This window comes from Manihot esculenta, chromosome 3 (assembly GCF_001659605.2).
Source record: "Manihot esculenta cultivar AM560-2 chromosome 3, M.esculenta_v8, whole genome shotgun sequence".
NCBI lineage: Eukaryota > Viridiplantae > Streptophyta > Magnoliopsida > Malpighiales > Euphorbiaceae > Manihot > Manihot esculenta.
The window spans coordinates 3,447,623-3,473,981 of record NC_035163.2 but is presented as its reverse complement, the minus strand read 5'-3'; the positions used below and the strand labels follow the sequence as shown (position 1 = coordinate 3,473,981).

Below are 26,359 nucleotides of genomic sequence, written 5' to 3'. Positions count from 1 at the left end.
AAAAGTAAAAACATAAAAAATAAAATAAAATTACTATTTAACTCTTATATTATATAAAAATTCACTAATTAATTTTTTAATTTTAAAAAATATAATAAAATACTCTTTATATTTTTAAAAAATTTATTAATTTATTTCTATATTAATTTTAACCATTACATAGTCTTGATAATTTAAAAAAAATTATTAATTAATCTCTTAATTTTATAAAAAATTTATTAATTAATTTTTTATAATATAAAAATTAATTAATAAAATTTTTAAAATTTTATAATAATTTTTTTACCGTCATATATATTATTTTCTTTACACTAAATCAATTTAATAAAAAATAAAATATTTTCTATAAGTATTTACTATAATTATAAATATCAAATTCTCAATTTGAAGAAAATAGAAGTGATCAAACCCTCAAACTCTAGACTTGAGAAAAATAGAAATGATCAAACTCTCAACTTAGGAAAATTGTAGCGAATCACTCATATGCTCGCTCGAATATATAATGCATTTTGATTAAAGAAAAAGAAGAAACAAAGAGAGCAGGGTAAAGAGAAGGGTTCCAGTTTTATCAAAAGCCAAAAGAGCCCTTCTCTTCTAAAATGAATTCCTTCAATAACTCAATTTCCCAAATTAAAAAAAGGTCAAATAGTGAGTGGAGAGTACTGAGGGGGTCTGTGGTAAAGAAACAGAAAAAGTAAAAGAGTTAGTAGCAGTAAAAGCTTGAACCGTACAATCTTCTGAGTGCAGGTTCAGGCAGGAATTGGTTTCAGACACCAACAATGTCTTAAATATTGTTCAAGAAATAAAAAAGAAACTTTTCTCTTTTGTTTTTTACAGTCTTTTTAATGCACTCTTCTCTTTAGTTTATGGGTTTCCGTAGAAAGTGTCAGAGACAAGAGCTGCCACAGAGCCAGCTGAGCTGCAGCAGCAGCAGAAGCAGAAGCAACAGAGAAGTGTGCAGTCATAATATATGAAGCAGAGAGAGAGAAAGAGAAAATGTCAGCATTATAATCAGAACCATTAGTTTTATCCATGTACAGAAGATTCTGCAGGCCAATGGTCCCTGAAATAAATATACCTATTCAACTCTTCTCCAAGCTCTCTAGTAATAATAACAAGTGATAATCCTCCCTCCCTCCCTCCCTCCCTCTCCCTTTTTCATTTCTGCAACTGTCTCTCTTTCCATTTCTCTGTTGTTTTCTGCTTCAGAATTTTCACCCCTTCCTCCCTAAGATGTTGAGTGGAACAAACAAGTTTCCATTCACTGCGTCACAGTGGCAAGAGCTTGAACATCAAGCATTAATCTTCAAGTATATGGTCTCAGGGATTCCCATTCCAACTGATCTCCTCTTCACTATAAAGAGAAGCTGCTTCGATTCTCCACTCTCTTCAAAGCTTTTTCCTCGTCAACCTCCACATAGTAAGCCCAGTAGATCTCTCTTTCTCTCCCTACATATGTGAAAATTTTGATTTGCTTTGTTTTTGCAGTTGGGTGGAGCTGTTTTCAAATGGGTATAGGGAGAAAAATCGACCCAGAACCAGGGAGATGCAGAAGAACAGATGGAAAAAAATGGAGATGCTCAAAAGAAGCATACCCAGATTCTAAGTACTGTGAGAGACACATGCATAGAGGCAAGAATCGTTCAAGAAAGCCTGTGGAAGTTGCAACACAAACAGTGACAGCCAAGAACCACTCTTCTCTATTAACCCCACCTTCCCATTCTCTCTCTTTATTGTCATCTGAGACCCACCAAAATCATCTTCACTATTCTGGCTACCATTCTCATCTCAATCATCAGTTTTTGTCTTCACAGACTTGTTCAAGACCTCCTGGAATTAGCCTTTCAGCCCGAGACAACGCTGCTCCATTGCTTTTGGACTCTGGTGGTTCTTGTTCCCTGACGAACACCGGTGACAGGTTCATTGTTTTTTATTTTCCTTTTGGATATTTTCTTGAATCTTGGTTTATGGGTTGTGTTTGATTTTTCTGTTTTTTGAACTTATTATGTTGAAAATTGAAACAGGAGTGCTTATGGGCTGAAAGAGGAGGTTGATGAGCATGCTTTCTTCTCAGAATCCTCTGGTTCTTGGCAATTCACTCCACTCACAATGAGCTCATCCTCTACTGCATCTTCTTCAAATCAAAGAAATTCATCTAGTTTACATAACGAGTACTCTTATTTACAGCTTCATAGCTTGAACGATCATGATAATCCAAAGCAACAAAAGCATTATCAACGAAGTTATCTTCTGGGAACTGATATGAAATGTCATTTACCTTCAAAAATTGACAGAGAAGAAGAACCCCAGAAGACTTTTCATCGTTTCTTCGATGAATGGCCTCCGAAAAACAAAGATTCATGGCTTGATTTGGATGATAAGTCGACAAATAGCACATCAATATCAACAACTAGACTTTCAATCTCTATCCCCTCCTCTTCACATGACTTCACCATCTTCAACTCAAGAACACATAATGGTAAAAATCTTGATAAATGAATTTCTCCTCCATTTTATCAAATCCTTCTTGTTCATGAACATCTTTTTCTGTTTTTTTTTTTCTTTGTTTGGCAGACGGTTGAGCTTTGAGCTGTGGGGATTCTCTATCTTCAGCCAAGAATGTACTTGCCTGGTGGGGTAGGTTTTTTTTGTTAGGTTTAAGAATTATTTCTTTTATTTGTTGTCTTTCTAGCAAAATGTGGTTGGGATTGAATGTGTATGTTTAATGAAGTATCCAATGTCTTTCACTTTGTTTGTTTTTGTTCTTTTCTACTTAAATTTAGAGTTAATTAATAGTTCTAAGTGACTCAGTTAAGTCTGTTTTGTTGGTAATCAAAGGTGGAAATGGGAAATGTTTGAATTTTGATTTTCTAGCTCTCAATTTGAACACTCAGCTCAACATGCTGAGTTCATATCAGATTTGCCATTTCTCTCTTCACCAAACAGTCCAACATTAATCTTAAGTAACAGAACTAGAGCCACACAGTTACATAAAATTTTGATATTTGTGTGTTTGAATTTTGATTAAGTGTTACGGAAAATCTAAAATATTCTCTAAAAAGTGAGATTAATTAGTATATGTAAAATAAAGTGAGATTAATTAGTATATATTTTTACATGATTGAAAAACAAATGTATGAGTTTTTCATACATCATTATATATTAAAACACTTAACAGCTAAGTTTTTCATATTATGAATTACATATTAAAAAACTTAAAAGCTAAAATTAATTAATTTTAATTAATTAATAATTTTTAAAAATTTTTATAAACATTTTATTATATTTTATAGGTATTAAATAATAAATTTTTCAATTTAAAAAGTTTCCATTTTACAAGTTTTAAGAAAATCCACCTTCAAAACTAATTCAAAGAAGTGTCCAAAACTTTTAAGGACTACATAACCAATATCCTAACTAATATGGGGTTTTAAACACTTAACCTAATTCACGAAAAAGCAGAAAAAAAATGCTTAAAATTTTATAAACAACGCATTATCTTATCCCAAATTAACATAGGAATGTAAAGCATTGGGAAATGGAAACCAAGGCCACCAGTCTTTCCTCATCCCCTAAACATTAGTTTTCTTTCTACTGCTAAGCCCTTTATTTCACTTTCTACATGTGTTAATATTCTTCACCAAGATTTTTAATATCCTTTTCTATGGCTTTGCAACCTAGAGATTATTTTAAACACAACAAATGTTCTCCCACTAAATAAAGGAGCAATTTTATGGGAATTATTTCTTTTAGCATTTTATATTGAAAATATTTACACTTTGCATCCGGTGTATACAAGAATTGCTTAATAATAAAAATCTATACATTCTTAGAATGTAACCGATGTTTGAAGAAAACCAGATGGCTTAATGGAAATCATAAAAGGATATGATTATGTTCAATAACCGCCTCGTAATTATCATATAAAGAATACTTACTTCATATTTGAAATTAAAAAAAATTATAAAAATTTAATTCAATTCATTTTTTTTAAATTTTTTTATTTATAATGAAAAAATTTAAGTATTCACAACGGCTGATAAGTGCATCTAAATAAATTTAAAAATATCAAATTCTACTCACTCAATTTTCTTTTCAAATAAATGAAAAAATTTAATTATTTTTTAATTTAAAAAATTTTCATTTTAAAAGAATTAGAAATTACTTATGATAATATGAATTCTTTTCTTCTAAAATACATTATTCCAGACGGAGCCTTACTATCATGTAATAACAAGTTTTTAATTGTTCCAAACAGACCCTAGTATGAATGCTAATTTTTCTTTGACAGGAAAAGGCTCCCCGTAGGCATCCCATGAGAAATTTTGTAGATTGGGTAGGACTTGTAGGTGCCTAAGTCTTCTTCCAGACATGATTATTTATATTAATTATCCTATAAGGCTTAAATGAAAAAATTGGTTTATGAAGGTTTAGTAGGCTGACAAGACTGGGAAAAGGTCCCTTTTTTTCTCCCTTTCATTCATAATGCCATGTTAATCTATTTGGACTCGTGACTTCCACGTTCTATTTTCCAAATAATTAAATGCATACTTATATTTTAATTTTTTTTATTAAATATCTTAATTTTAATTATAATTTAATAAAATAAAAAAATATTTTCTATTAAACAAATTAAAGCTCAAATTCAATTTTATTTCAATGAAATCCAGTTGAATAAAGGTTAATAAGCTATCCATGAGAAAAACTAACCTAAACATCTTCCTTTATTATTTTATTAAGCTAACATCTAAAAAGAGTAAAACAATTACAAGTTACATTATGAATCACTAATTGTTTGATCAGCTAATAAAACTATATAATCACATTCCCTCCCTTTGACATAATTTATTTTATAAAAAAATTTAAATAAATTTTTATAAAAACATGTAAATTTTCAATTTTTTAAAAATAAAAATTTTTAAATTAGAAAAAATAATTCACTCTTTTCAAATAAGGGTATTATGAAAATTCAAAACAATGAGATTATGAATTCATCATCATATGATTCAATTTGACTTGTCTGAAATAAAATTAAATTGATCAGTCTTACCATAATAAATTTTATAGAGTGTTTAGTTTAACTTGTATGAATTGACAGATACTTGATACTTATAAATTATTTAACGTGTACAAACCTTTTAAATTTTTAATAAATTATAAAATAGTTTGATCAACTTATAAATTTAGACTAACACCCCCTTAGTATTAATTTAGTAATAATTTATACAATTTATCTAATTTTGTTTTACGAAAATGGTTTGGTTGAGCGAAAAAGGAAGGTGCAAGTCTTTCTTCCAGTAGAGTGTATAGTAAATATATATTAAATTTATAATAGATTCAATTTATAAAAATATATTACTGGCATTGTATTGGCTGAAACTATAATCCCCATGGTCCAGACAAAAATTTTTCAACGAGAAGAGGGGCATTTTGGTCATGGAAACTGAAACCAACCACGCAGAAAGGGTGAGGTCAACATCAGGTAAAGGGGCCACAGCAAACAGAGCATTAGTCTGCATCTGCTCTGAACCTTCTGGTGGGACTGGTGGGGTGAGCGTGGGTCTGGCAGACTCAGAAAAAGAGTGTTTTAGAGACATGACTTGAAAGGCTTTTCCACTGAATCAGTAGCCAGTAAAGAAGCACATCCCATACAATTACAGTACACTTTTAATCCTCTAAACCATCAGGCCATCACCCTCCCCACCCGCCCATGAAATATGACTCTGCTTTTGTCAGTCATCACTCCAGAGACGCACGGAGAGAGAGAGAGAGAGAGGGAAAAGTGAAACAAAATACCTTTGCCTGAGTCTTTGAAGACAAGCAACTCTCCTATTCAAGCCTTGAATTCAAGAGATTATTATAGCATCGAGATCCCAAAGCTTATCTCCACAGCCCGTGGGGCCATCTACACCCGCCACTCAATTACAGTGCCCCTTGAAGTCCTGCATTTGCCATTTGCTAGATTTCCTTTTCTTCCTGTTTACATGAATAAATTTACAAGTTTAGCAGGATATGGGTCTTGATCAAAACTTCACGTTGAAGTGATAAAAAAGAGTTTTAAACTCCGTTACCGTTAGTTGATGAGCACACACGTTTTATATGCCCAAAATCCAATATTATTGAGACAATCAAGAAACTAAGAGGTGCCTAAACATCAAGGTTAATTACCTTTGCATTGCACCATGTACAATAAATATTAACTTCTAGCATACAACCCAGGGAACAGGAGAAACATCTACAAACATTTGTTTCTATTTCCCTAACGCACAAGGCAATGGCCTGTCTCGGAGCATTCAGATGTTAGTTTGTTCCTATTGCTGGAGTTGAAAATTAGCAATGCATTTAATCTGCTGCGCATATTATTAATTTCCAACAGCAAGATTGTGTTCCTTCCCCTTCTTCAAACTCATATTCTTATTTTTCATAGAGAAATCTAGAATAGAATAAGATCCATTTTGCATCATATCTAAGGGACTTTTTGGTTCGGACAGAAGCTGCGTCACCCTATCATTATCAAATTGACTGCAATCTTGCATTCAAACTGCTCACATGATATTAACTTCCAACAGCAAGATTGGGCCATGATATATGGATATCTGATTTTGATTAGAGCCAGGTATCATGATTATAACTTTCAAAGCTGGAATGAACAGTAAGTCAGTAAGAATAAAAGCTGATGACAGTTTCAAACGTTCTTACTTGCTTCATCCTCAGCATCAGAATCGTCATGCCCAGCTGCTGCAAGAAGTTCTGAGCATTATCTTCTACATTGTCATCGCGATCATAGCTCTGGTTTCCGTGATCCTTGTAATTAACATTGGCATCTTCATTTTCCAGATCTTCATGATCATCAATCATGTCAGCTTGTGCTTCTTCCATTTCATAGTGTGACTTTGAACTCTTCTACTTCTTCCTTCCCTTGCCACCTTTTATTCTCCTCCACTCACTATACCCACCTTCATCATCCATCCATCTCAGAGCTGTCCCTCCACTTATTCCAACTACAAGCAGTTTACTTCATGAGACCTCATGATTTCTAGATGAACTGAAGCCAACAGTTTTCAAGTTCATCAGATTAACCCCAAATCCGTTTGACATGTGTACCTCAAATCTTACCTCCCATATGGGATACATAGTAATATAGCTTTGTCTAATGAATAAGGTCTCCATATAAAACATTCATCTTGCTCTTGAAGCACATAGCCTTCAATTATAGCTCATCTCCTTGAATTATGCTCTCTTCTCACTAATGTGATAATTAATCTTCAACAGTCCTAATCAAATTCAGAATTCAGTAAGCCCTTCCTCAAATTGCCTTCCTCTCTTCAAACTACCCATTTTGGCAAATGTATTTATTTCATACATTGTAGACACTGTTTCATACAATAACAAAATGGTTGGTGCAATAACATTTCCCTTCAAATTTTGATACAGGGACACCAATTAGCTTCCTTGCTCAATAAAACCAGCCATGAATTAAAAACTAAAATGGTCACCTTCTTGGTTATATCCAAGCCTCCATCTCACTATCCATGCTAAAATGAGAACAATATCAACCAGCAGTGCTATTGTTCTGATGTAGACTGTATAGGCACATGTTTTTGTAATTCACACCCACATTGAGAAGGCAGAACAGGTTAAAGCCATTTTCCCAAAAACAATTCAACACCGTAATAACCTCATCTGCTGTTCTCTTTGTCCTTTGTAGTGTAGGTGCTGAGAACTTTTGCATTGCGACTCCCCCATCAATCTTAGAATGTAATTCGAAGGTGCCAAGTGGATCGCTCTAAGTAAAGTTTCCTTGTAATCCTGTCACTTTTCAGCTTCATAATGTGTACGAGCCACAAATCCAACTCATGTATACTAGATCACATCACTTGCCTGCAAAACCTGCTCAAATGCTTGCCATGTGTAATACCCGGCTAAGCTCCGGCATCTGAATTCCAACCTTCCGGCGGAATCTCCGTTGGAATCCGGAATCCCGAGGTCGGAATCTCTTAGAAGGGTGAAAATAAAGATTTTCATAAAATGTTTTAATGTTTTTATGATTTTAATCAAAGAAAGAAAATTGAGTTTTGAAAGAAAACACCATGGAGGAAAAGTCCAGGTTCGGCCGCCGAACATGGTGGAATTGCGGAAGCTCTTTTGGCCCCCGAAGGTGGTCTGGCCAGCCACCTATAAAAAGCCCCTTTTCCGAAAATGGGCGAGTTTTCTCTCTCCATTTTCGGGCATAGGTGAGATTTCACCCTTCCATGGTTGATTTTATGTTTTCCTTCAAATCCTTCAAGTTTTTTATAATATTTTTCCTTGTTTTGAAGATTTTTGAGCTAAGATCAAGGTTTTAGAAGTTTAGAGACCTCCGGAACTTGTTTTCTCCTAATCTTCAAATTTGAATCGCATCTCCTCTCGATCTTCAAGAGGTAAGTGTAGATCCATACCTTCTTATATGTTTTAACTAAGTTTTAAGAGGTTTTAAGTGTGTTTAATGCATGTTTAGAGTAGATCTAAATGTTAGGGTTTATGTTAGTTAAATGATAAATGTGATGCTATGTTGATGTTTGTTGGGGTTTAGACTAGTTTTATGCCCCTTTATACTTAAATAAGTGTGTATGCATGTTGTAGGAAGTTGAGTGTGAGTTTTGGGAGTTTTGGGTGGCTGGTTATGTGAGGCAGAATCGGGTTCTACCCTTCGGGAGAACCCAGGTTCGGCCGCCGAAGCCAGTTGCGGTCACCGAACCTGCCTGGGGAGGCAGCCTTTGGCCGCCTAAACTGCCCCCGAAAGCATGGACTTTCGGCTCTGGAGGGGAGTTTCGGCCGCCGAACCTGCCCCCAAAAGTTAGTGACTTTCGGGTCTGTGAAGGCTTTCGGCCGCCGAACCTTGCCCCCGAAAGTGCCTGACTTTTGGATCTGTAGGGACCTTCGGCCGCCGAAACTGCCGTCAAAAGTCCCCTGCCCAGCCTTCCTTTACCGATTTTCTACGCATGTTTTATGATGTTTTAGGGGATTTTTGGAGAGATGTTTAGAGTCATGTTAGAGTTTGTTTGGTCCCTCATTTGAGTCCACCTATGTAGGATCGGACTCGAGGAACCGAGGAGACCAGCAGTGAGTTAGCTGTTCCAGTGTCAACCAGAGGTGAGTAGAACAGAACTTCTTTTATTTTCAAAGCAATCAAACTTTTAAGCATGTTCATGCATCATGAATGTCATGTTATATAATAGGTTGTTTGCATTAGAATTCACGAATATGATGCATTGCATAATTTGCTGTTGATGTGGATGGATATTGGATGACCCACTAGCCCTCGATATGATATGATATGGAAGTCCAGGTCGAGCCCCATTCTACGCCCCTGGCACGATGTAAGAGAAAGTCCAGGTCGAGGCCCATTCTATGCCCCTGGCACAGTTGGACATGTTATGTTATGTTTAAGAGGAAGTCCTCAGGAGCTCCGTCGAGGGCCGAGCATGTATTGGATTATGTAGAGGGTTACTGGTGACAAGTCCATCCGTGATGTGAATTGTTTGTGTTGTGATGCATTTCATGAAAGCATATGTTTAATTAAATTGTTTCTACTATTCTGCTCACTGAGCTTTAGTAGCTCACCCCTTTCCCCTGACCCCCAGGTTTGCAGGAGCACAAGTAGCTGTGGAAGAGTCATCAGAGTTTTGGTATATGCTATGTAATAGAATAGCAGTGGACATGTAACATATAATGGTTTAGTTTTGTGCTTTACCTAGTTTATGTGTAAATCCCTGTTGTACATGATCTTTATGTAAAAAGTTTTAATGATGAGTTATGTTGGAACCAAACTTGAGGCATGTGATGTTTATCATGCTAGAGTATTTGATGAGGACTCTAGTGTGGGTTTTATATTTACAGTTATGATGCATGCACAGGTCAGGTTTTGGTTCGTGAAATGTTCAAAGTTTTATGTAAATGTATGATCATGTATGGGATTTTATCAGGTATACAGGATGTATAATAGGCTTGCTACGGGTTCCGGCGACCTTAAGTCGATCTGAATCCTAGCGCCGGTAGCGGTCCGGTTTCCAGGTCGTTATACCATGCTTTTCTAAAATGGCCAATTTATAGTGGCAGTGACCTATACCAACTACCAAACCTTACAGCTCCAGGACAATTAGGATACACTTGCAGTGCCATCCTACCAAATGTCAAAATAACAAGTTAATCACAAACTAAAAAAATCATGTCAGAATCAGATACATACAGGATTTCTCACAGCCTCCATCAAATCGTATTTAGGATACAATGAATCAACATAATTTCCATGGTTGAACTCAACATATGCCTGCAAAATACAAAACAAGTTATTTATGGCAAGCAGTATTACCATCAGTCTTCCATGGTCTAACTAGTTAACATGATCTCTCACTTTATACAAACTTTAAGAACCAGATTATACCTCTCAAATTTATTCTTATAGCTATGTCAATCTGTCATCTACAAATATAACCACCTTCCGTGTCTCAATCAAGTTGATTTCTATTTTAGCCCCATCTGGGGCTAAGGTCGGGCGGCCCAAAATGCTTTTTTCACTTTTTTTAGAAAGCACCAATTTAGATGTTGAAAGAAGTGTCATCTTGGAGTTGTTATGACTAGGACATCTCAAATTTAACTAAGCAATAATGTTTAATGCCCTCTAACTCATAGATTGGAAGAGGTTCTCTGCTCAAGAACAGCTCCAATAATAATGCCAATATACTCTCTATTCCTACACATATCACAGATCTAGCTCTTTAGCCTTAACCATGACACAATAAGGAAGCATCAATTGTATGCCTATGCCAAATATACATGGAATGTAGCTTAGCAGGCAAGACAACTTTAGATGGAATGACATTACACATGTAAGTACAATGCAATCAAAGAATGATGAAGTCATGAAGATAAGCAATTACCGAGTGAAACATTAGCCAAAAAATAAAAGATGTTGAGTTACAGAAAAAGGAGGAATTTTTTCAAGAGAAAAATTTGCTGTGCAAGGAAACAATGCATCCATCATCCATCAACACGGCATTATCATAACAAAATTTACAATAGAGAGCAAAGAAAACTTTCTGGCTAAACAATAATATCACATAGACCTATATACACTCAGTAACAGAATCAATTGAATGTGGAAAGGATTTAAATACCCAACCCAAAAGGGCATATTCATTATCAATAATCATTTATCATGGTGTCTCTCTAGAACAATCTTAAATGCATTAGATGCCTGTTTTATTCACCTTTGGCTGGTAATAGTGAACTGTAATGATAGACAATGAGAACATTATCTTAAAGTCCTTAAGCTTGGAAGAAGATTCCCCAGAGAGTAATAGCATGCAACCCAGAGTTTGACAATGTAGATTCTTCAATCAATGCATGATCAATAATACAAGTAGTACACCAGTGAAAAAAAAATGATTTCCATACTTCTACTAGTCAGTTCAGGATTCAGAAAGGGTGCATTTTTTATGTCAGACGGAAGAAAGAACAGAGAAATAATTCTTTGTCATTTGCAATCACCAACAAAACTAATAGATGTAAAAACACATTCAAGTAACACACAAGAAGAATTCAATGATCCATATTTCCGAGGCATGTCAACTCTTGAAACTTTGTTATAGTGTTTGGTAGCCTGTATAAATATTCCTCCTTTTCTCTATCTTGTCCCGATTTGTCCAAGACAGCTACAATAGGCCTCTAAAGCATTTAGGATGGCAATTCTCTCATATCTAACATCAGCATAATATTTATCAATTTCTGCAGTAAATTATAAAAAGAAATCATCATCAGATTACATGAAATACTAGTTCAGATGAGTCAAGGAGGAATTACTGCGTCTGACCAACCTACAGGCCTCATAGACCAAAAAAAAAAGGACAGCACTAGAAATAAAATTTGAAAACTAAAATACCATGACTGGCACCTTCCTCCAATATCTGGTGGAATTGATGAAGTTTTCCTTGTTTAAAGTACACCATCTGCGTCATATGAATTCAAATAGAATAAAAACCATATCAGAACATTAACAGAGCAGGAATAAACTCAAGCCAAGCCAATAGAATTCCAACCATATGACCAGCAAATTCAAACAAGTAGATTCCAGAAAAAGGAAAGACAACAGCATAATAGCTAAACTAAAATGGCGTCATTAAGCAAAATGAATACTTCGAGTTCCTAATAATTATTTCAGTGCCCTAAGTTTTGCCAATAATGAAAATCCAGATTAACAGCTGACCGCAGATGCAAATTGAACCAAAAGGAAGCAGAAAAGAAAATAACGAACCGCGATGAGAAGCCATAGATTTTAGAGGGGCTTGCTCGGCTTTAAGAATGTCGAGGATATCAGAAGCGTCTCTAGGGAGCTGATCCAGAGCCACCTTGACCTTCTCCTCCGGGTTCTGCACCGGAATGTACATATATGCCATTTACGGTTCTCAACGGAAATACGAAAATAAATTGGAAAAAGAAGAGAAAACAATCCCTATCGCTCTCTCTATTTGCTCGCTGGTCGTTTGGCTTTTGACTGTAAAATGGCATCAGAGAAACAGAAGGATTACCCAAGCAAGTACACAAAAGCAAAATGCTTGCAAAATTTTGTAGGACTGATGAGTTGCGCGGTGAAGCTGGGAGGACCGAAATAACACAACGTAGAATCGGTTCGACTATCCTGTCTTTTAATAAGAATTGCCTATGTGCTGGGGCTCGATATAATCTTTTTTTTTTTAATATTTATTTTTATTAATTTTTATATAATATAATATCATTATAGTATACTATGGTAGAATCACTTTAAAATTTTATTTATTTTAAAAAAATATATTATTTTATCCCTATAATTTTTAATCTCAATTAAAAGGTCATTTATTATTTTAATGTGCTATTATTTAATCTTTCAGTTTATATATATATATATATATATATTTATTATAATACTCGTAAATTATATATATTATTATATATATATAATTATTATCTAATAATGTTATATTATCACTTTGTATTTTTTTATATTATTTCTTATTTAATATTTAAATATGTTATTTAATAATTTTAAGCCATAATTTTGACTTTTTATTATTTATATATAATTCAAAATTTAAATTTTTATTAATAGTAAGTTAATTTAAATAATAAAATTAGTATATGCTTTAAAATTTATAATTTAAAATCATCAACCACTTATAAATTTAAATATATGTAAAATTCAAATTTTATTAATTTTAAATTAATTTAAATTATAAAATCATTACCTACTTTAAACTGTAATTGAAAATTTCTAATTTAAATTTTATTCAAATTATTATTATAATAATTAGTTTAATTTTTCTAAATTAACTAATTACATTAGGAATTAATTTCACTTGTATAATATTATAAATATTTTTTATTTTAAATAAATATTATAATAAAAAACAATTACTATAAATATTAAATAAATTAATTTTGTAATTATTAAATATTAGTTCTGAATTATAGATAAATTTTAAACAAATGATTTTTCTTAACTCAATCATTGAATATCAGTTTTTTAATTCAGTTAAAATATTAAACACAACTTTTAAATTTATTGTCAAATAGAATTAAAAAATTTAAAATTTTTTTAATATTTAGGTTTCATGGAATATAATATTTTATTATTTTTTTAAATTTACAAAACGTATAAGTGGTAACTTTTTTTTTAAAATAAACAAATTTAATTATAATAAAAAACCTAACTAAAAGAGTTTGAATATAAATAGAATTAAGAATTTTAAACTGATATAAATTCTATAATCAATTTAAATAATAAATAAAATTTTAAAATATTAGGAAATCCAGTTATTCCCCAAAAGGAGCACACGTTAGGCACGTCGGACGACGCAACAGGGCGCGCTTAGGTTTTTGCCTTGACAGCGACTTTAGTTTTGGCTGGCCGTTTCCTCGTTTCTCTCCATACGATTCCTCATTGGCTACTCTGCTTCTCATCAAACCAAAAGCTCTCAATACAGGTTTTGTTCTTCTGCTCTGCCTCTTTCAATCTCCTATTCTTCTTCTTTCTCATCTATGCATGTGATTTATCTCACTTTCTATTCACTTCCAGTTAGCTAATGATCTGTTATTATGATGACTCAAAGTGATCATTCTACTTACCAGATTCTGCTCGTTACCATTCCTTATGATTGTTTCTGTTTCGGATGATGCTCACCATTAACGAATAGTGGAGTTATAAGCGGCATTTGAGTTTTGTTTACCTCATCATTAACGAGCAGTTGTTTTACAGGTTGCTGAAGTATATTCTAATTTTTTGCTGCAAGTTTTACAAGTTCTAATGGAGTCAAAGCCTCCTCAAAATCCCCCTAGGAAGGTTTGCTTCAATACCCATTTGTGTTTCGATGATACCCAAATGAAGTGTCTTTATATGATGTATGTATGTGCTGTGATACGTTGCAGCATAAATTTGTGCCTAAAGCTCCCCCCCGCCGGGCGCCAAAGCCTGAAGTTAAAAGGTAGTTGCCATGTTTAGTTGACTGGCAATGCTCTTGATTTTTGTTGACTTTGTTTCTTTCAATCTCTTTTTTAACTTTTGTGTTCTTCCTATTTGTTGTTTGCAGCGAGAAGGTTGAGGAAGTTGATGCAGTTCAGGCAATGAATTTGATGAAACAATTCCAGGTATGCTCGGTCATCAATTTGTTATTATTGTTTTCTCTCTTTCTCTCTCTCTATCTCTCTCTCTTTTTTTTGGGTATTGAATTAGTGAAACATCTTATTCAATTTTAACATGCCTTCATTTGATCATATTCACTTTTGTACCTCTTAAATAGGAAAGGTCCATGAAGACAAAGTCTAAAGTTGAAAAGAAAGGTAATATTCTTGAATAGAGATTAGAACTAATTTGTTATTCCTCTTTGTTTAGTTGAATTTTCTTAGCCCCTTAATTTTGCAATTTGTTTATATGGAGATATAGTTGGCTGAGTTCATGTTCTCTCAGTACTTCTTCAAAGAAAAGATAGAGAAAGAAAAAGAAAAAGGAAAGCAATGTGGTTGTTCTTCCGATCATCTTGTTGCTGAAATTGATTTACAGTAGCTAGCTTAAACAATGGAACTATGCATAGAATCAATCTCATGACTGAGGACCAAAACAAAATAAAAAAATAAAAAAATAAAATATATAGTTAACTATCACATTGATTCGTTCCAGAAACCTGGAGATTTGTTCATATTTTGCATAACACTTTAAACTATTAAATTAACACAAAAGAGTCTTGTGGTTATATTAGTTGTAAGATACTCCTCTCCTTCATTGTTCCACCAGGCATTGCATATTGCAGCCTGATGCTAGCTTGACTTATTTTAGTTTGACTATCATGTTGATTTTCAGAATTTGAGATTTGGAGAAAGTAGAGACAGACAAATTTGAAGTCTATGCTTAAATCTTTTCAAGACCAAAAAAAAAAAGAGTTCCAATCTTTGATTGTGATAAAATATTTAACTAACAACAAACCTTGAAGTGATATTATAATCAACAGTAAAGTTGGTGCCAAAATATATATTGACATTGTTTAATTCATTGATAAATCTTTTTTGGTTTTGATTCTATCTTCAATCCCCATAGGTCCATGCACGACTGGTGCATCTGGTGACTACTGGTTGAAAACCCTTCCATTTGAGTTCACATGTCTCTCTGCTTCACTCTTATAATCTTTTAGTTTAGGATTTCAATGTCATGTTACTTAAATTGGTCTGTAGGCTATCAACCCTTTTCCCTATACTTCTGTATTCCTTTGCTAAATGCTAAAGCTAGACTCTTATTTTTTTGTGCGAGTATAGGAATACTGAAAGAAAATATGCAGCTATATCCTAGTTAGACAAATGTATAAAATGTGTGTGCGTGCATGTGTATGTATGTGTAAGTTTCACCTTTCATGAGAAAAAGCAAATGCCTAGCTGAAATTAATTAAATAGTAGTAGTGCAATGTAAGCAAAATCCCATATATAAATTATGTTGATATTTTGAAATTGATTAGAACCATGATGGTTTAACTGAGCTAAATTTTTCTGGAGTTGTGACCTGATGTCAATAATGTTAGAACATCATTACTTCTTGGATGTAATTGTCCTTATGTTGAAGACTGATCTTATCCAACGTATAAAGGTTGGCAACTAGTTTCAACCGATTAAAATTTTCTGTTGACACCAGGATAATCTCATCAATTATGACATTTTATGGAAGACGTGTGGATAACTTATTTGTACCACGAAGTATAATAAAACAGTGGAATTTCAGATTCATCAGATATTATATCTACAATGCATTATTTGTAATATTTTGTGATATTAATGTTTACTTGGTGACCCTTATACAGTGCATGCTTCGCAAATTGCATTTGGTTTTGGAGCTGCATCTAGTGGCTTGAAATCATACGGTGTCCCAAAAAGGGGGATTGCAAGTAACCAAAATCAGGGTTCAGCTTTCACTGGTACGCTATTTGTGGATTAAGTGATTTATTATTTGCTACTAGCGAGGTGTAAAAGAGATTTATGCTTCCCTGTTTTGCAGGCGGTGATCCTTCATCAGGACTTGGACAAAAAGAATATGCGGAACCATGGGTATGCAAGCCATAAACCAAGCTTAAAGCTCTATTACTTTGTGCAGTTACTGGTTTTCTTGTTCTACTGAATTTTGATCATGATTGTTGAATCTATTGCAGGATTACTACAGTTATTATCCTGTTACTCTTCCTTTGAGGAGGCCATATGCAGGAAATCCAGGTATCTTTTACGATTCATCTTTTAAGAGAAAAAAAAAAAAAGGAGGAGAAGAATCCACTACTTTACACGAGGAGCATCAGATAATTGCAATAAAATAGTTGTAACCAATTTAGATTGATCAAGGCCTGTATTTTCCTAATAGGATCAAACTGCACTCACTATTGATTAGAATGTTTGGCTACTTCTATAAAAAATTTATATTTGCATATATATCCTTTGGCTTGTATATCTGTTTTACTTGATTGTAGTTACTCCCTCAATTTCTTGTAGCAATCCTTGATGTGGAGGAATTTGGGGAGGCTTCAGGAACTGCAAGTTATGATGAAAATTCTACAAATCATGCAGCTGATCTTGGTTTAATGGTTGGTATAAATTATGGTTTGAGTGATCCTACTAGTTTAATTCCTTTCTCACATATTTTAAGGTTTGATTGGCAGGAGGAAAACATTGAGGCAAGTATGTTCTTTCTTCAGTTACCACCGACAGTGCCCATGATAAAGCGATCAGCAGCTGTGGATGACCATGAAGTCAAGCAAAGCTCAAGGGCTTCAGTAGAGAAGACCTGTAAATTAGAGGATTTACCAGCTGGCCAAATGGGTAAAATGCTAGTGTACAGGAGTGGTGCAGTAAAGCTGAAGCTTGGTGAAACCCTTTATGATGTGAGTAATCAGGAAAAGCATCATAAACCCATCCCCCCCCCCCCCCCCCCTCACCCCCCCACTCCTCCCCCAATAAAAAGGAGAGGAGAGAGAGATGTTCTACCATTGAATAGTTGGATACATATCAGTTTTTGTAGCATATCTGATTATTGAAATGGGTGCAGGTCTCCCCAGGTATGGATCGTGTATTTGCCCAAGATGTCGTAGCATTTAATACAGCAGAGAAGCATTGCTGTGTTGTTGCAGAGATCAACAAGCACGCCACACTAACCCCTGACGTGGATTCCATCATCAATAGTATGGCTGATTTGTGACAGTAATATTGGTTCCTTAGATAGATGAAACTGATAAATCTATAGTGTTATTCCCCAAAGAGAAAGGTATAAGAGTTCTTTATTCATTTATTTTTAACATTACTTCATGAAAAAGAAAAATAAACTGCAGATAGAGAAAAAAGAGAGGGGAATGAAGGATTGCTTTTTGGATTCTTTCAACGAAAAATGAAGGAAAAATATGAATTACTGTTCTTCCTTATCTCAATACATGAAATCTGTAATTGAGAATCATAATTGACTTGATGAACCAGATTCTAAATATTGAGAGAATTCTCTTTTTTTTTTCTTTAAATATTGAGAGAATTCTTTTTGTCTCCTTTCTGTCTGCCGTCTACTAGTCTCCTTTTGACCGTACGATGTAAAATCCAATAATAAAAAAATTAAATTTTTTGTGTATTAATTATAGCATAATTCTATAGATTTTTTTATAATTATAACTAATTAATTTATTTTAATTTAAATAATCAAAATTAATATTTTATTATTTGATACAATAAATTAATATTTATTTTTCTTAATAAAATAAAAAATCCTGTTCCCTCTTTTTATTAGAATATATGTATAAAAATTATTTATGAAAATTGATGAAAATTTTCTATATTTTAAAATTTGAAAACTCTATATAAAATATTAAAAAAATATTAAATTCAAACTGAAATAACAAATCAAATTGAATAAATTTAAAATTTTAATTTTGGACTGTCTGCTTTTTTATTCGCTTCTAAATTTTAAAAAAAATTAATAAAATCAAATCAAATTGATTAATTATATATTATAATAATATAAAAGATAAATTTTAATTAAAATTAAAATATTTTAATTATATTATATAATATTAAAAATAAAGTAAAAAAATTTATTAAAAAATTTTAACTAACAAAATTAAATTGAATTAAATTAAATTAAATTTCTCTTTTAATTAATTCGATTTAATTTTTATAAATATTTAAATTTAAATTTTTAATTTATTACCTGTATTCAATAACAGTAAGTAATCTGTATAAAAAATTAAATTGACTCAATAAAAATATTTATAAAAATAATAATTTAATTTTAAACTGAATCTATTACTACAGGTATCTATAATAACAATAATCATTATTATCCTGTGATGCCCCTCCTTCCCTCAATCTCTTTACACTCGCCATCTCCTTTCCCCCTCCTCCACCATCCCCTCCCTCTCTCCACACTCTATTCTCTTACACCCAATTATATATATTATTAATTTTATAACAGGATAATTATTGTTATTTTGACAATTTTTATATGAATTTTTAGTTTTGAAAAGTAAAAATTTATATTCTCATAAATAAGTTTTTATAAATACATTTAAAAATATAAAGTTTTCTTTTTATTATATTAAGCAAAATAGATATTAATTTCAAAAAAGTAAAAGTAATTATTAATATTTATTTTATTAATTAATTAAGTGTTAATTTAACTAATCAAAATTAGTCTCTAGAATTGAAATAAAATTTTAAAATTAGGCTATACTAGTTTGTATTATTTACACATTGTGCAAATTATTTATAATTTTAATTTAAAATATTATTAATAGATTTTTAAATAATTGATATAATTTTATATTTAGTAAGTAAGTAAAAATATATATATATTATCTATTTTTTAATTTTAAAATAAGTGTAATGACCACCGGATTTCATCATCTCAGGAGTAAGGTCAGGTCTAAAGACAGTGTTGGTCCTAAGTCCATGAAACTTTTTTTGAACGACCGGTTCAATATCTCCAACCTTAATCTAGGCACACGGGTAAACCGGGTCACTCGCAAGGCTAGGTCTAACAAGAAAAAGTTCAGTTCGGTGACGTGATACAAAAAATGACAGCAGATTCAGTCTATCCGCATGCGCACTAAAAAAATTAAATACGGAGAGACTCTGACATTTTCATACATATGGATCCATGTAACATAAACGGGTGATATTATAATAAAAAAGCCGTTAAATATCATTAGCAAATAAATAAAAATAAATAAATAAAAAAGAAATATCTTTCCCTCAAGTTAAGCTCACACGAACATTGTAAATTCTTTTATTCTGAATCTCATGGCATCAAAGTGGATAGCATTTCATATGTGTTGGCATATTTACAGCATGAGTTGATGGATAACATTTTTTTCAAATATATTTAAGGTAAAAAAACATTGAAATGCTATTTTTTTTTAAATAAAAGTGTTTTTGTTATTTAAGCATTCTTTTTAATAAACCTTATCAAATTTAATTTTAAAATAATTTATAATACTCTCTAACTAATATATTTAAAAATTTATTTTATAATTATGTAAAATAGACCTGAGTTTACTACGCTTCTAATTAATAAAATTAATTATATACTTAAAAATATTTTTTCTCTAAATTTTAAAAAAAATTTATATTATACTCGAACTCGAGAATTTTTAGTCAATAAAAAGTCTCAAGTTTTAAAATAATTTTTTAAAAAAATATTTAATTCTTATAATATAAAAAAAATTCACTAATTTATTTTTCAATTTTAAAAAAATACATTCAAATATTCTTAGCGTTTTAAAAATCTATTTAGTTTGTTAATTTTAACCGTTAAATATTATAAAAAAATTTAAAATACTCTTAATACGGAAGAATTAATTAATAATTTTTTTAAAAATTTAAAAAATAAATTAATAATTTTTTTAAATTACAGAAACTAAATAATAAAATATTTAATGTAAACGGACCAACTAGTAGATTTTATAATGTTTTAATACATTTTAAAAAATTAAAAAATTAATTAATGAATTTGCTCCTATTCCCAAGTAAATATATATGTAGAGAGAGAGAGACAGAAATTAACACGCATTTTTTAAACAAACCATGTAATATTCTTAGGAAAGATTACTAATTCTATTGCAGCAATCTGAGACACAAGGGGAAAAACTCTTCTCTTCTGAGGTGGAAGAGACATTATTCACTAGCTGCAAGTCTTTGAGTTTGCAACACAATTTATAGCTTACAATCGGCGAATGAAAATTTGAGCCCCATGTTGTGGCTGCAATAGCATAACAGTGCAAGGAGCATGCGTGTAAGAAGGTGAGAGCTCCAATGAAAAATTCTGTAGAATCATAGCCAAAGCCACCTTAGCTTCTAACATGGCAAAGTTCTGGCCAATGCAGATCCTCGGACCCCAACCAAAAGGGAAGAAAGCTAAATGATCCTTAGATGCCTTTGAAATTCCTTCAGAGAATCTATCTGGTCTGAATTCTTCTGCATCTTCACCCCAGAACTCTGGATCCCGGTGAATAAGCATTGTGGGTAGAATAAGGTCGACTCCTGCTGGGATGGTGATGTCTCCTATCTTGGTCTCCTTACAAGTATGCTGATAAAGAGCAATTGCCGGTGGATACAACCTTAACACTTCATTCAGAATCATGGTCACCTGTAAGAAAATGTTACACCAAGAATATTAACATTTAACAAGCTGCAGAATCAATCTTGATGAGTTTATTATAGCCTCCTATATCAATGGGTTAGCTTATGGATATATTATATATAATACTCAGACTCAAAACTTAATAGATGCAAAAGTTATTTAGGTCAATTTTATTCGGTCTATTAAAATTGTTATTAGAGTTATTTTACGTCAAAAAAATTGTATGAAATTACTAAATTTTGCGAGATAAAAACTATCTGTGTGATGAGCCATCTAAATTACTAATAAACACAAGACTTAAAGATTCAGTCTTGGATTAATAATTATATCCGATACAATACAACAGAATTACGACGAGAATGCCCAAAATTGAGTGGGGGAGGTTGTAGCATCCCATATCCACAGGTTAACTTAGTTTAAGTCAATTTTAGTCTATGTAGTGAAATAAATACTTACAATCTTGAGATGGGTTAAAGCTTCAAAGTCAGGTTCTTCATTCCCACAGATTTGCAGAACTTCCTCCCTTGCCTTTTCTTGCCAGTCTGGGTGCATGGCTAAAACAATCATGGTCCATGTTAATAAGCATGAGGTTGTTTCTTGGCCAGCCAAATAGAAAACCTTGCATTCCTCTATTATCTCTTCAATTGTCAACCCATTATTCACTGTGCTATTTGCAGTTCCTGAACTGTTCTGCTGTTCACTAGAATGCAAGAGCAAGCTTAGCAAGTCATCAACTCTAGATCTTCCAGTTCTCATTTCATTTTGTTTCTTTTCAACCATGTCTCTCAGCATTGATGTGATCTCTATATTCAACTTGTTTCTCCTCTGATTCTTCTTCGTCGGAACAAATCTATGAAATTAGGGTAAAAGTTGCATTAGATAATTAATACTTTTTAATTTATATGAATAAAATTTGAAATTAGTCAGCACCTGAAACCTGGAATGTATAAGGTTTGCATGGCTTCCATGGTGAGCATCATCAACTCATGTTGAAGTTGGAATATTTTCTTTCCTTGTTCATAATTGCTTCCAAATGCTGCCCTGGAAATGATATCCTTTGCTGTTCTTTGAAGTTCAGGCCACACATCCACTTCACAGATTTCTTCATCACTGAGCTTCTTCTTCCATTGATCTATCATTTCTTTACAGCTCATTGCAAATACTGGTACCATTCCCTGTCAAATTATTTGAAAAAAAAAAATTCAATTCAATAATAAGAAAGAAAATTTATTTAATCCCTACTTATTACTTGGGTCTTCGCTTTTAAAAAAAAAAAATTACTATTTGATTTCTATAATATAAAAAATTCATTAGTTAATCTTTATTTTTTAAAAATATATTAAAACATTTAAAAATATAAAAATTTATTAATTAACCTTTTAGATTAATTTTAACCGTTACATAATACAAACAAAATATAAAATGTCAGAGAAAAACTAATTAGTAGATTATTTAAAATCCTAAAGGACGATTTTTTTCAAAGGATTAAATAGTAAAATATTTAACAATTAAAACTAATATAATAAATAATTAATAGATTTTTTAAAATATTAGATATGTTTTAATGTATTTTTAAAAATTAAGAAATCAACCAATGAATTTCTATAATTTAAAAATTAAATAATAAATTTTTAAAAAAATATATTAAAATTTCTCTGAATTTTAAAAAATTATTAATTAATCTTTTTATTAGTTTTAATCATTTATTTTACTATTTAATTTATATTATAATAAAATTTATTAATTTATTTTTCAGTTTTATAAGAATGCTTATTAATTATAATTTCTCTCTAAAGATATTTTAAATTTTTTTTATAATATTTAACTGTTAAAATTGAGAGTGAAATTAAATTAATAAGTTTTTAAAATTTTAAAAATATTTTAATATATTTTTTAAAATTAAAAAATTAATTAAAAAATTTGTATATATTACAGGAAATAAAAAATAATTTTTCTTAAAATCGATCCAAAAGTGAAGCTGACCTTAAGTTTTTCTAGGTGGAAGGCAGGATTTATCAATCTTCTGTGTATAGCCCATTTCTCGCCTTCCAGAACCGTCAGTCCTCTTGCAAGAATGAGAATCAGTGGATTTATTGGAGGCTTTTGAATGTGACCTAGCTTGTTCAACAGTATTTCTTTCATTAATTCTGGGTTCGAGATTATCAACCTCGGTGTCTTCCCATTCCAAAACATCGATGTCTTCCCTGTAATAAAGATCAAAACTTTGTAAGATAGGATAATCTAACCAAATAGAATAAATTACATTCTATAAAACTCATGCTATGATACAGCTTACCGTAGTTCTGAACAACATGAAGAGTAAACGGATCGACTCGCTGAACAATCTGGTGGGTTAGATTCATGGGTTTGGACCATGCTTCAGTTATCATCCTAATGTAATCTTTCATGTCTCCAAGCAAGACCTTGTAGTGTGTGCCTTTGATCCCTTGTTGCTTCAGTTTCCTTTCCAGCAACTTGGGCTTCCACCAAATTGAGTATGAAACTCTCCCAGCTCCATAGAGCACAAGGAGGAGCAACAAGGAAAGCCCTACAGAGTACAGAACAAGATCATCCATGGCCAATGCAAAGACAGAGTTTGTCTTGTAAAAATTTTTTGTTTCTGCAGTTGATTCAATTGGGATGTTTGATGGCTGTTGTCCTAAACTTGTTTCCTATAAATATATAGGAAACTTGTAAGATTTGGATTTAACTTTAAACTATAATTTTTGTTTTGAGGTTCTTGACTCTTTTTTCTTGGGGAAGAAGATAGCAGTCAGAAGCTTCCAGTGGCGAAGCCACGTTAATTGCCCACCTTAGCTTTTTTAATTTTAAATTTTTTTAGATTTTACAATTTAAAATTTTTACTTGACACCTTTTTTGAAAAAAAAAAATTGAAAAAAGCTTATATTTTCGTGCATTAATATAAAATTGAATTACAAAATTTTAAATATAAAAAATAATAAAAAGTAAATAAATATATTTTGTATATTTTAAATTTATAAAATCATAATTTTAATATTTGTTATAATCAATAATGTTATAATTATATTGACTGGAAAATTATTTTATTATGAAAATGGTAAATAATTGTTTATCTAATAAAATTAAATTTAATAATTTATCAAATATTGTTTAGTCACACCTATTAAGAAACATGTCTTTAATAACATTAAAGATTAATGTATATATATATATATATATATATATATATATATATATATATATATATATATATATATATATATATATATATATATTATTTTATATTTGAAATGTGAAATTTTAAATTTTAATAATTTTTTAAAAAATTTTTGTATTTAATAAAATCAATAGTATAAAAATTAATTTTTGTGAGAATTGATTTTGAATTAAAAGTAAATCTCATCAAAATTATTAGAATTTTGCAAGAAATGATTTCTCTTAAGGTTATTTATATCAAAATTACTTAATTAGTTTTTAAAATTTTTTTATTTTTTTCTATCCTTTATTTTTTATTTTTAATTAATAATTATTCTTTGCAAAATTATTTTAATTTAATAGTGGCTATTAATATATATTTAATACATTTATAATTAATCTTAAAAATTTATTATATTATTTTGTTAATTAAAAAATATACAATTAAAGTAAAAAATATATAAAATTCAGATCTTAAATGTTAAAAGAATATTAATAATATTATTTCAATGAATAAAAATAATTATTATTTATAAGAATAAAAATTTATATTTAATTTAAAAATAATAAGAATGATGAATAAATTAAATCAATTTAAATTTTATTATTAATTTGTTTAATATAAAAGATTTCAATTAAATTATATTATATTTAAATTGATTTCAAACAAACGAATTCTTTTAAAAATAAAAATGAATTGAATCCTATTAATAGAATTCAATTCTTTTCTTAGAACATATGCATAACAAATAAGGCTATAAGCTTTTCTTTCTTATAAAAAATAGTTTTTTATTTCAGAAAATAGATTTAATTCTATTTTATATTTATCAAAACTTAGAGATAATAAATATTGTTTGGTTTTTTACAATAATATTATTTATTTACATTAATATTTTAGAATCAACAACTCAAATTACTACATTATTTTTATAATTAATAAATTTTATTTTTTTAATACATTTTAAATATGAAATATAATAGTAAATTAATAAATAAATTATGTTTTCAAAAAATAAGGTGATTTATAATAAACAAAAAAATAAATTAAATTTATATTTATAAGACAGATAATTAAAATCTGTGCAAAGTTTCTAAACCCTTTTTTTTTTAAAAAATCAATAAATAGATTTTAAAACTCAAATTTAAGGTCTGATAGTAATAAAAATGTCTCAAATTTAATTTAGTTTAAAATTAAAAAAAATTGTAAATCAAGAAGTAGTTTATTTGATATTTTTTCCATTTTAAGGTATATAAAATAAATGAGATATTAAGTTTGAATAGATAATAAGATATTGAGTTGAGTATTTTCATTTACTATTTTTAAAATATTTATTTTTAAATTAATTTTTTAAATAACTTTTTTAATTTGATTTAAATTTATAAATTATTAATTAACTTAAAATTTTTTAAACGGATTCTGATAAGTTTTGAATTTAATTTAGATGATGATGAATTAAGTGGAGGGACTGTTTTTTCCTTCTCTATTTTTTTTTTTTCTTGGCGTGAGGATCAAGCTTAAGCTAGCTTTGACCGCATCAGAACAAGAGAGGAAAACCAGCAACGTCACCATGGATGAAATTAAATTGAAATTGAGTATGATTTTGGTTTAATTTTTTATTATTTCGATTTTAATTCAAAACGGCTCTCGATTGTTGAGTTTCAGTTTCTTCGGTATAATTTTAATTTTTAATTTTTTAAAATAAATTTATACAATTTTTTTTATAAAAATTATATTTAAAATACTATTTAAGTTTTATAATTAGTTATTAATATAAATTATATTTTATATATAATATACATTTAAATTATTTGTAATTTATATAAAGCAAATGTGTATACAAAATTAACCATGAAAGTAACAATACAAGTATATCATTTAATATATATTTTAATTATTTTTTTATTATAAAATATTTAATTATAAAATAAATATATAACTATTTATTAAATATATCATAAATATTGTAATATACTTGTAATTAAAAACGATAAAACGATTGGATATTTTATAACTAAAATATTAATAAA

General features: G+C 30.3%; 4 protein-coding genes across 4 annotated transcripts; 2 read left to right on the top strand and 2 right to left on the bottom strand.

Moving 5' to 3' along the window:
• The first annotated feature begins 864 nt into the window (after positions 1–864).
• LOC110610831 (growth-regulating factor 1) lies at positions 865–2,869 on the top strand. Its single transcript, XM_021750907.2, has 4 exons — positions 865–1,420; positions 1,489–1,918; positions 2,025–2,479; positions 2,575–2,869. Exons 1-4 carry the CDS (start codon positions 1,234–1,236, stop codon positions 2,580–2,582), a joined length of 1,080 nt encoding a protein of 359 aa, XP_021606599.1. The 5' UTR covers positions 865–1,233; the 3' UTR covers positions 2,583–2,869.
• Positions 2,870–5,341: 2,472 nt separating this feature from the next.
• LOC110610832 lies at positions 5,342–13,955 on the bottom strand. The gene is made up of 4 exons (XM_043954763.1): positions 13,923–13,955; positions 12,567–12,671; positions 12,293–12,407; positions 5,342–5,976 (listed from the first exon to the last, which is right to left on the bottom strand). Exons 1-4 carry the CDS (start codon positions 13,953–13,955, stop codon positions 5,906–5,908), a joined length of 324 nt encoding a protein of 107 aa, XP_043810698.1. The 3' UTR covers positions 5,342–5,905.
• On the top strand, positions 13,844–17,999 carry LOC110611044. Its single transcript, XM_043954692.1, has 11 exons — positions 13,844–13,997; positions 14,270–14,353; positions 14,440–14,495; positions 14,601–14,658; positions 14,811–14,850; positions 16,353–16,466; positions 16,547–16,596; positions 16,698–16,758; positions 17,029–17,120; positions 17,196–17,417; positions 17,582–17,999. Exons 2-11 carry the CDS (start codon positions 14,318–14,320, stop codon positions 17,729–17,731), a joined length of 879 nt encoding a protein of 292 aa, XP_043810627.1. The 5' UTR covers positions 13,844–13,997; positions 14,270–14,317; the 3' UTR covers positions 17,732–17,999.
• Positions 18,000–20,579: 2,580 nt separating this feature from the next.
• LOC110611086 (cytochrome P450 72A15) lies at positions 20,580–24,012 on the bottom strand. Its single transcript, XM_021751210.2, has 5 exons — positions 23,451–24,012; positions 23,138–23,358; positions 22,085–22,329; positions 21,611–22,004; positions 20,580–21,160 (listed from the first exon to the last, which is right to left on the bottom strand). Exons 1-5 carry the CDS (start codon positions 23,728–23,730, stop codon positions 20,735–20,737), a joined length of 1,566 nt encoding a protein of 521 aa, XP_021606902.1. The 5' UTR covers positions 23,731–24,012; the 3' UTR covers positions 20,580–20,734.
• Between the last annotated feature and the right edge of the window lie 2,347 nt (positions 24,013–26,359).

Coding starts and splice junctions, on each gene's coding strand:
- LOC110610832 (XM_043954763.1), bottom strand. CDS start 13,955: ATGAGGAATCGTATGGAGAGAAACGAGGAAACG. Junction 12,408..12,566: donor GCTTTTGTGTACTTGCTTGG/GTAATCCTTCTG, acceptor ATTCCGGTGCAG/AACCCGGAGGAGAAGGTCAA. Junction 5,977..12,292: donor ATCTATGGCTTCTCATCGCG/GTTCGTTATTTT, acceptor TCATGTAAACAG/GAAGAAAAGGAAATCTAGCA.
- LOC110610831 (XM_021750907.2), top strand. CDS start 1,234: ATGTTGAGTGGAACAAACAAGTTTCCATTCACTGCGTCACAGTGGCAA. Junction 1,421..1,488: donor TCCTCGTCAACCTCCACATA/GTAAGCCCAGTA, acceptor TTGTTTTTGCAG/TTGGGTGGAGCTGTTTTCAA. Junction 1,919..2,024: donor CTGACGAACACCGGTGACAG/GTTCATTGTTTT, acceptor AAATTGAAACAG/GAGTGCTTATGGGCTGAAAG.
- LOC110611086 (XM_021751210.2), bottom strand. CDS start 23,730: ATGGATGATCTTGTTCTGTACTCTGTAGGGCTTTCCTTGTTGCTCCTC. Junction 23,359..23,450: donor TCATGTTGTTCAGAACTACG/GTAAGCTGTATC, acceptor TCTTTATTACAG/GGAAGACATCGATGTTTTGG. Junction 22,005..22,084: donor TTATACATTCCAGGTTTCAG/GTGCTGACTAAT, acceptor CTAATTTCATAG/ATTTGTTCCGACGAAGAAGA.
- LOC110611044 (XM_043954692.1), top strand. CDS start 14,318: ATGGAGTCAAAGCCTCCTCAAAATCCCCCTAGGAAG. Junction 14,496..14,600: donor CCAAAGCCTGAAGTTAAAAG/GTAGTTGCCATG, acceptor TGTTGTTTGCAG/CGAGAAGGTTGAGGAAGTTG. Junction 16,759..17,028: donor GCCATATGCAGGAAATCCAG/GTATCTTTTACG, acceptor AATTTCTTGTAG/CAATCCTTGATGTGGAGGAA.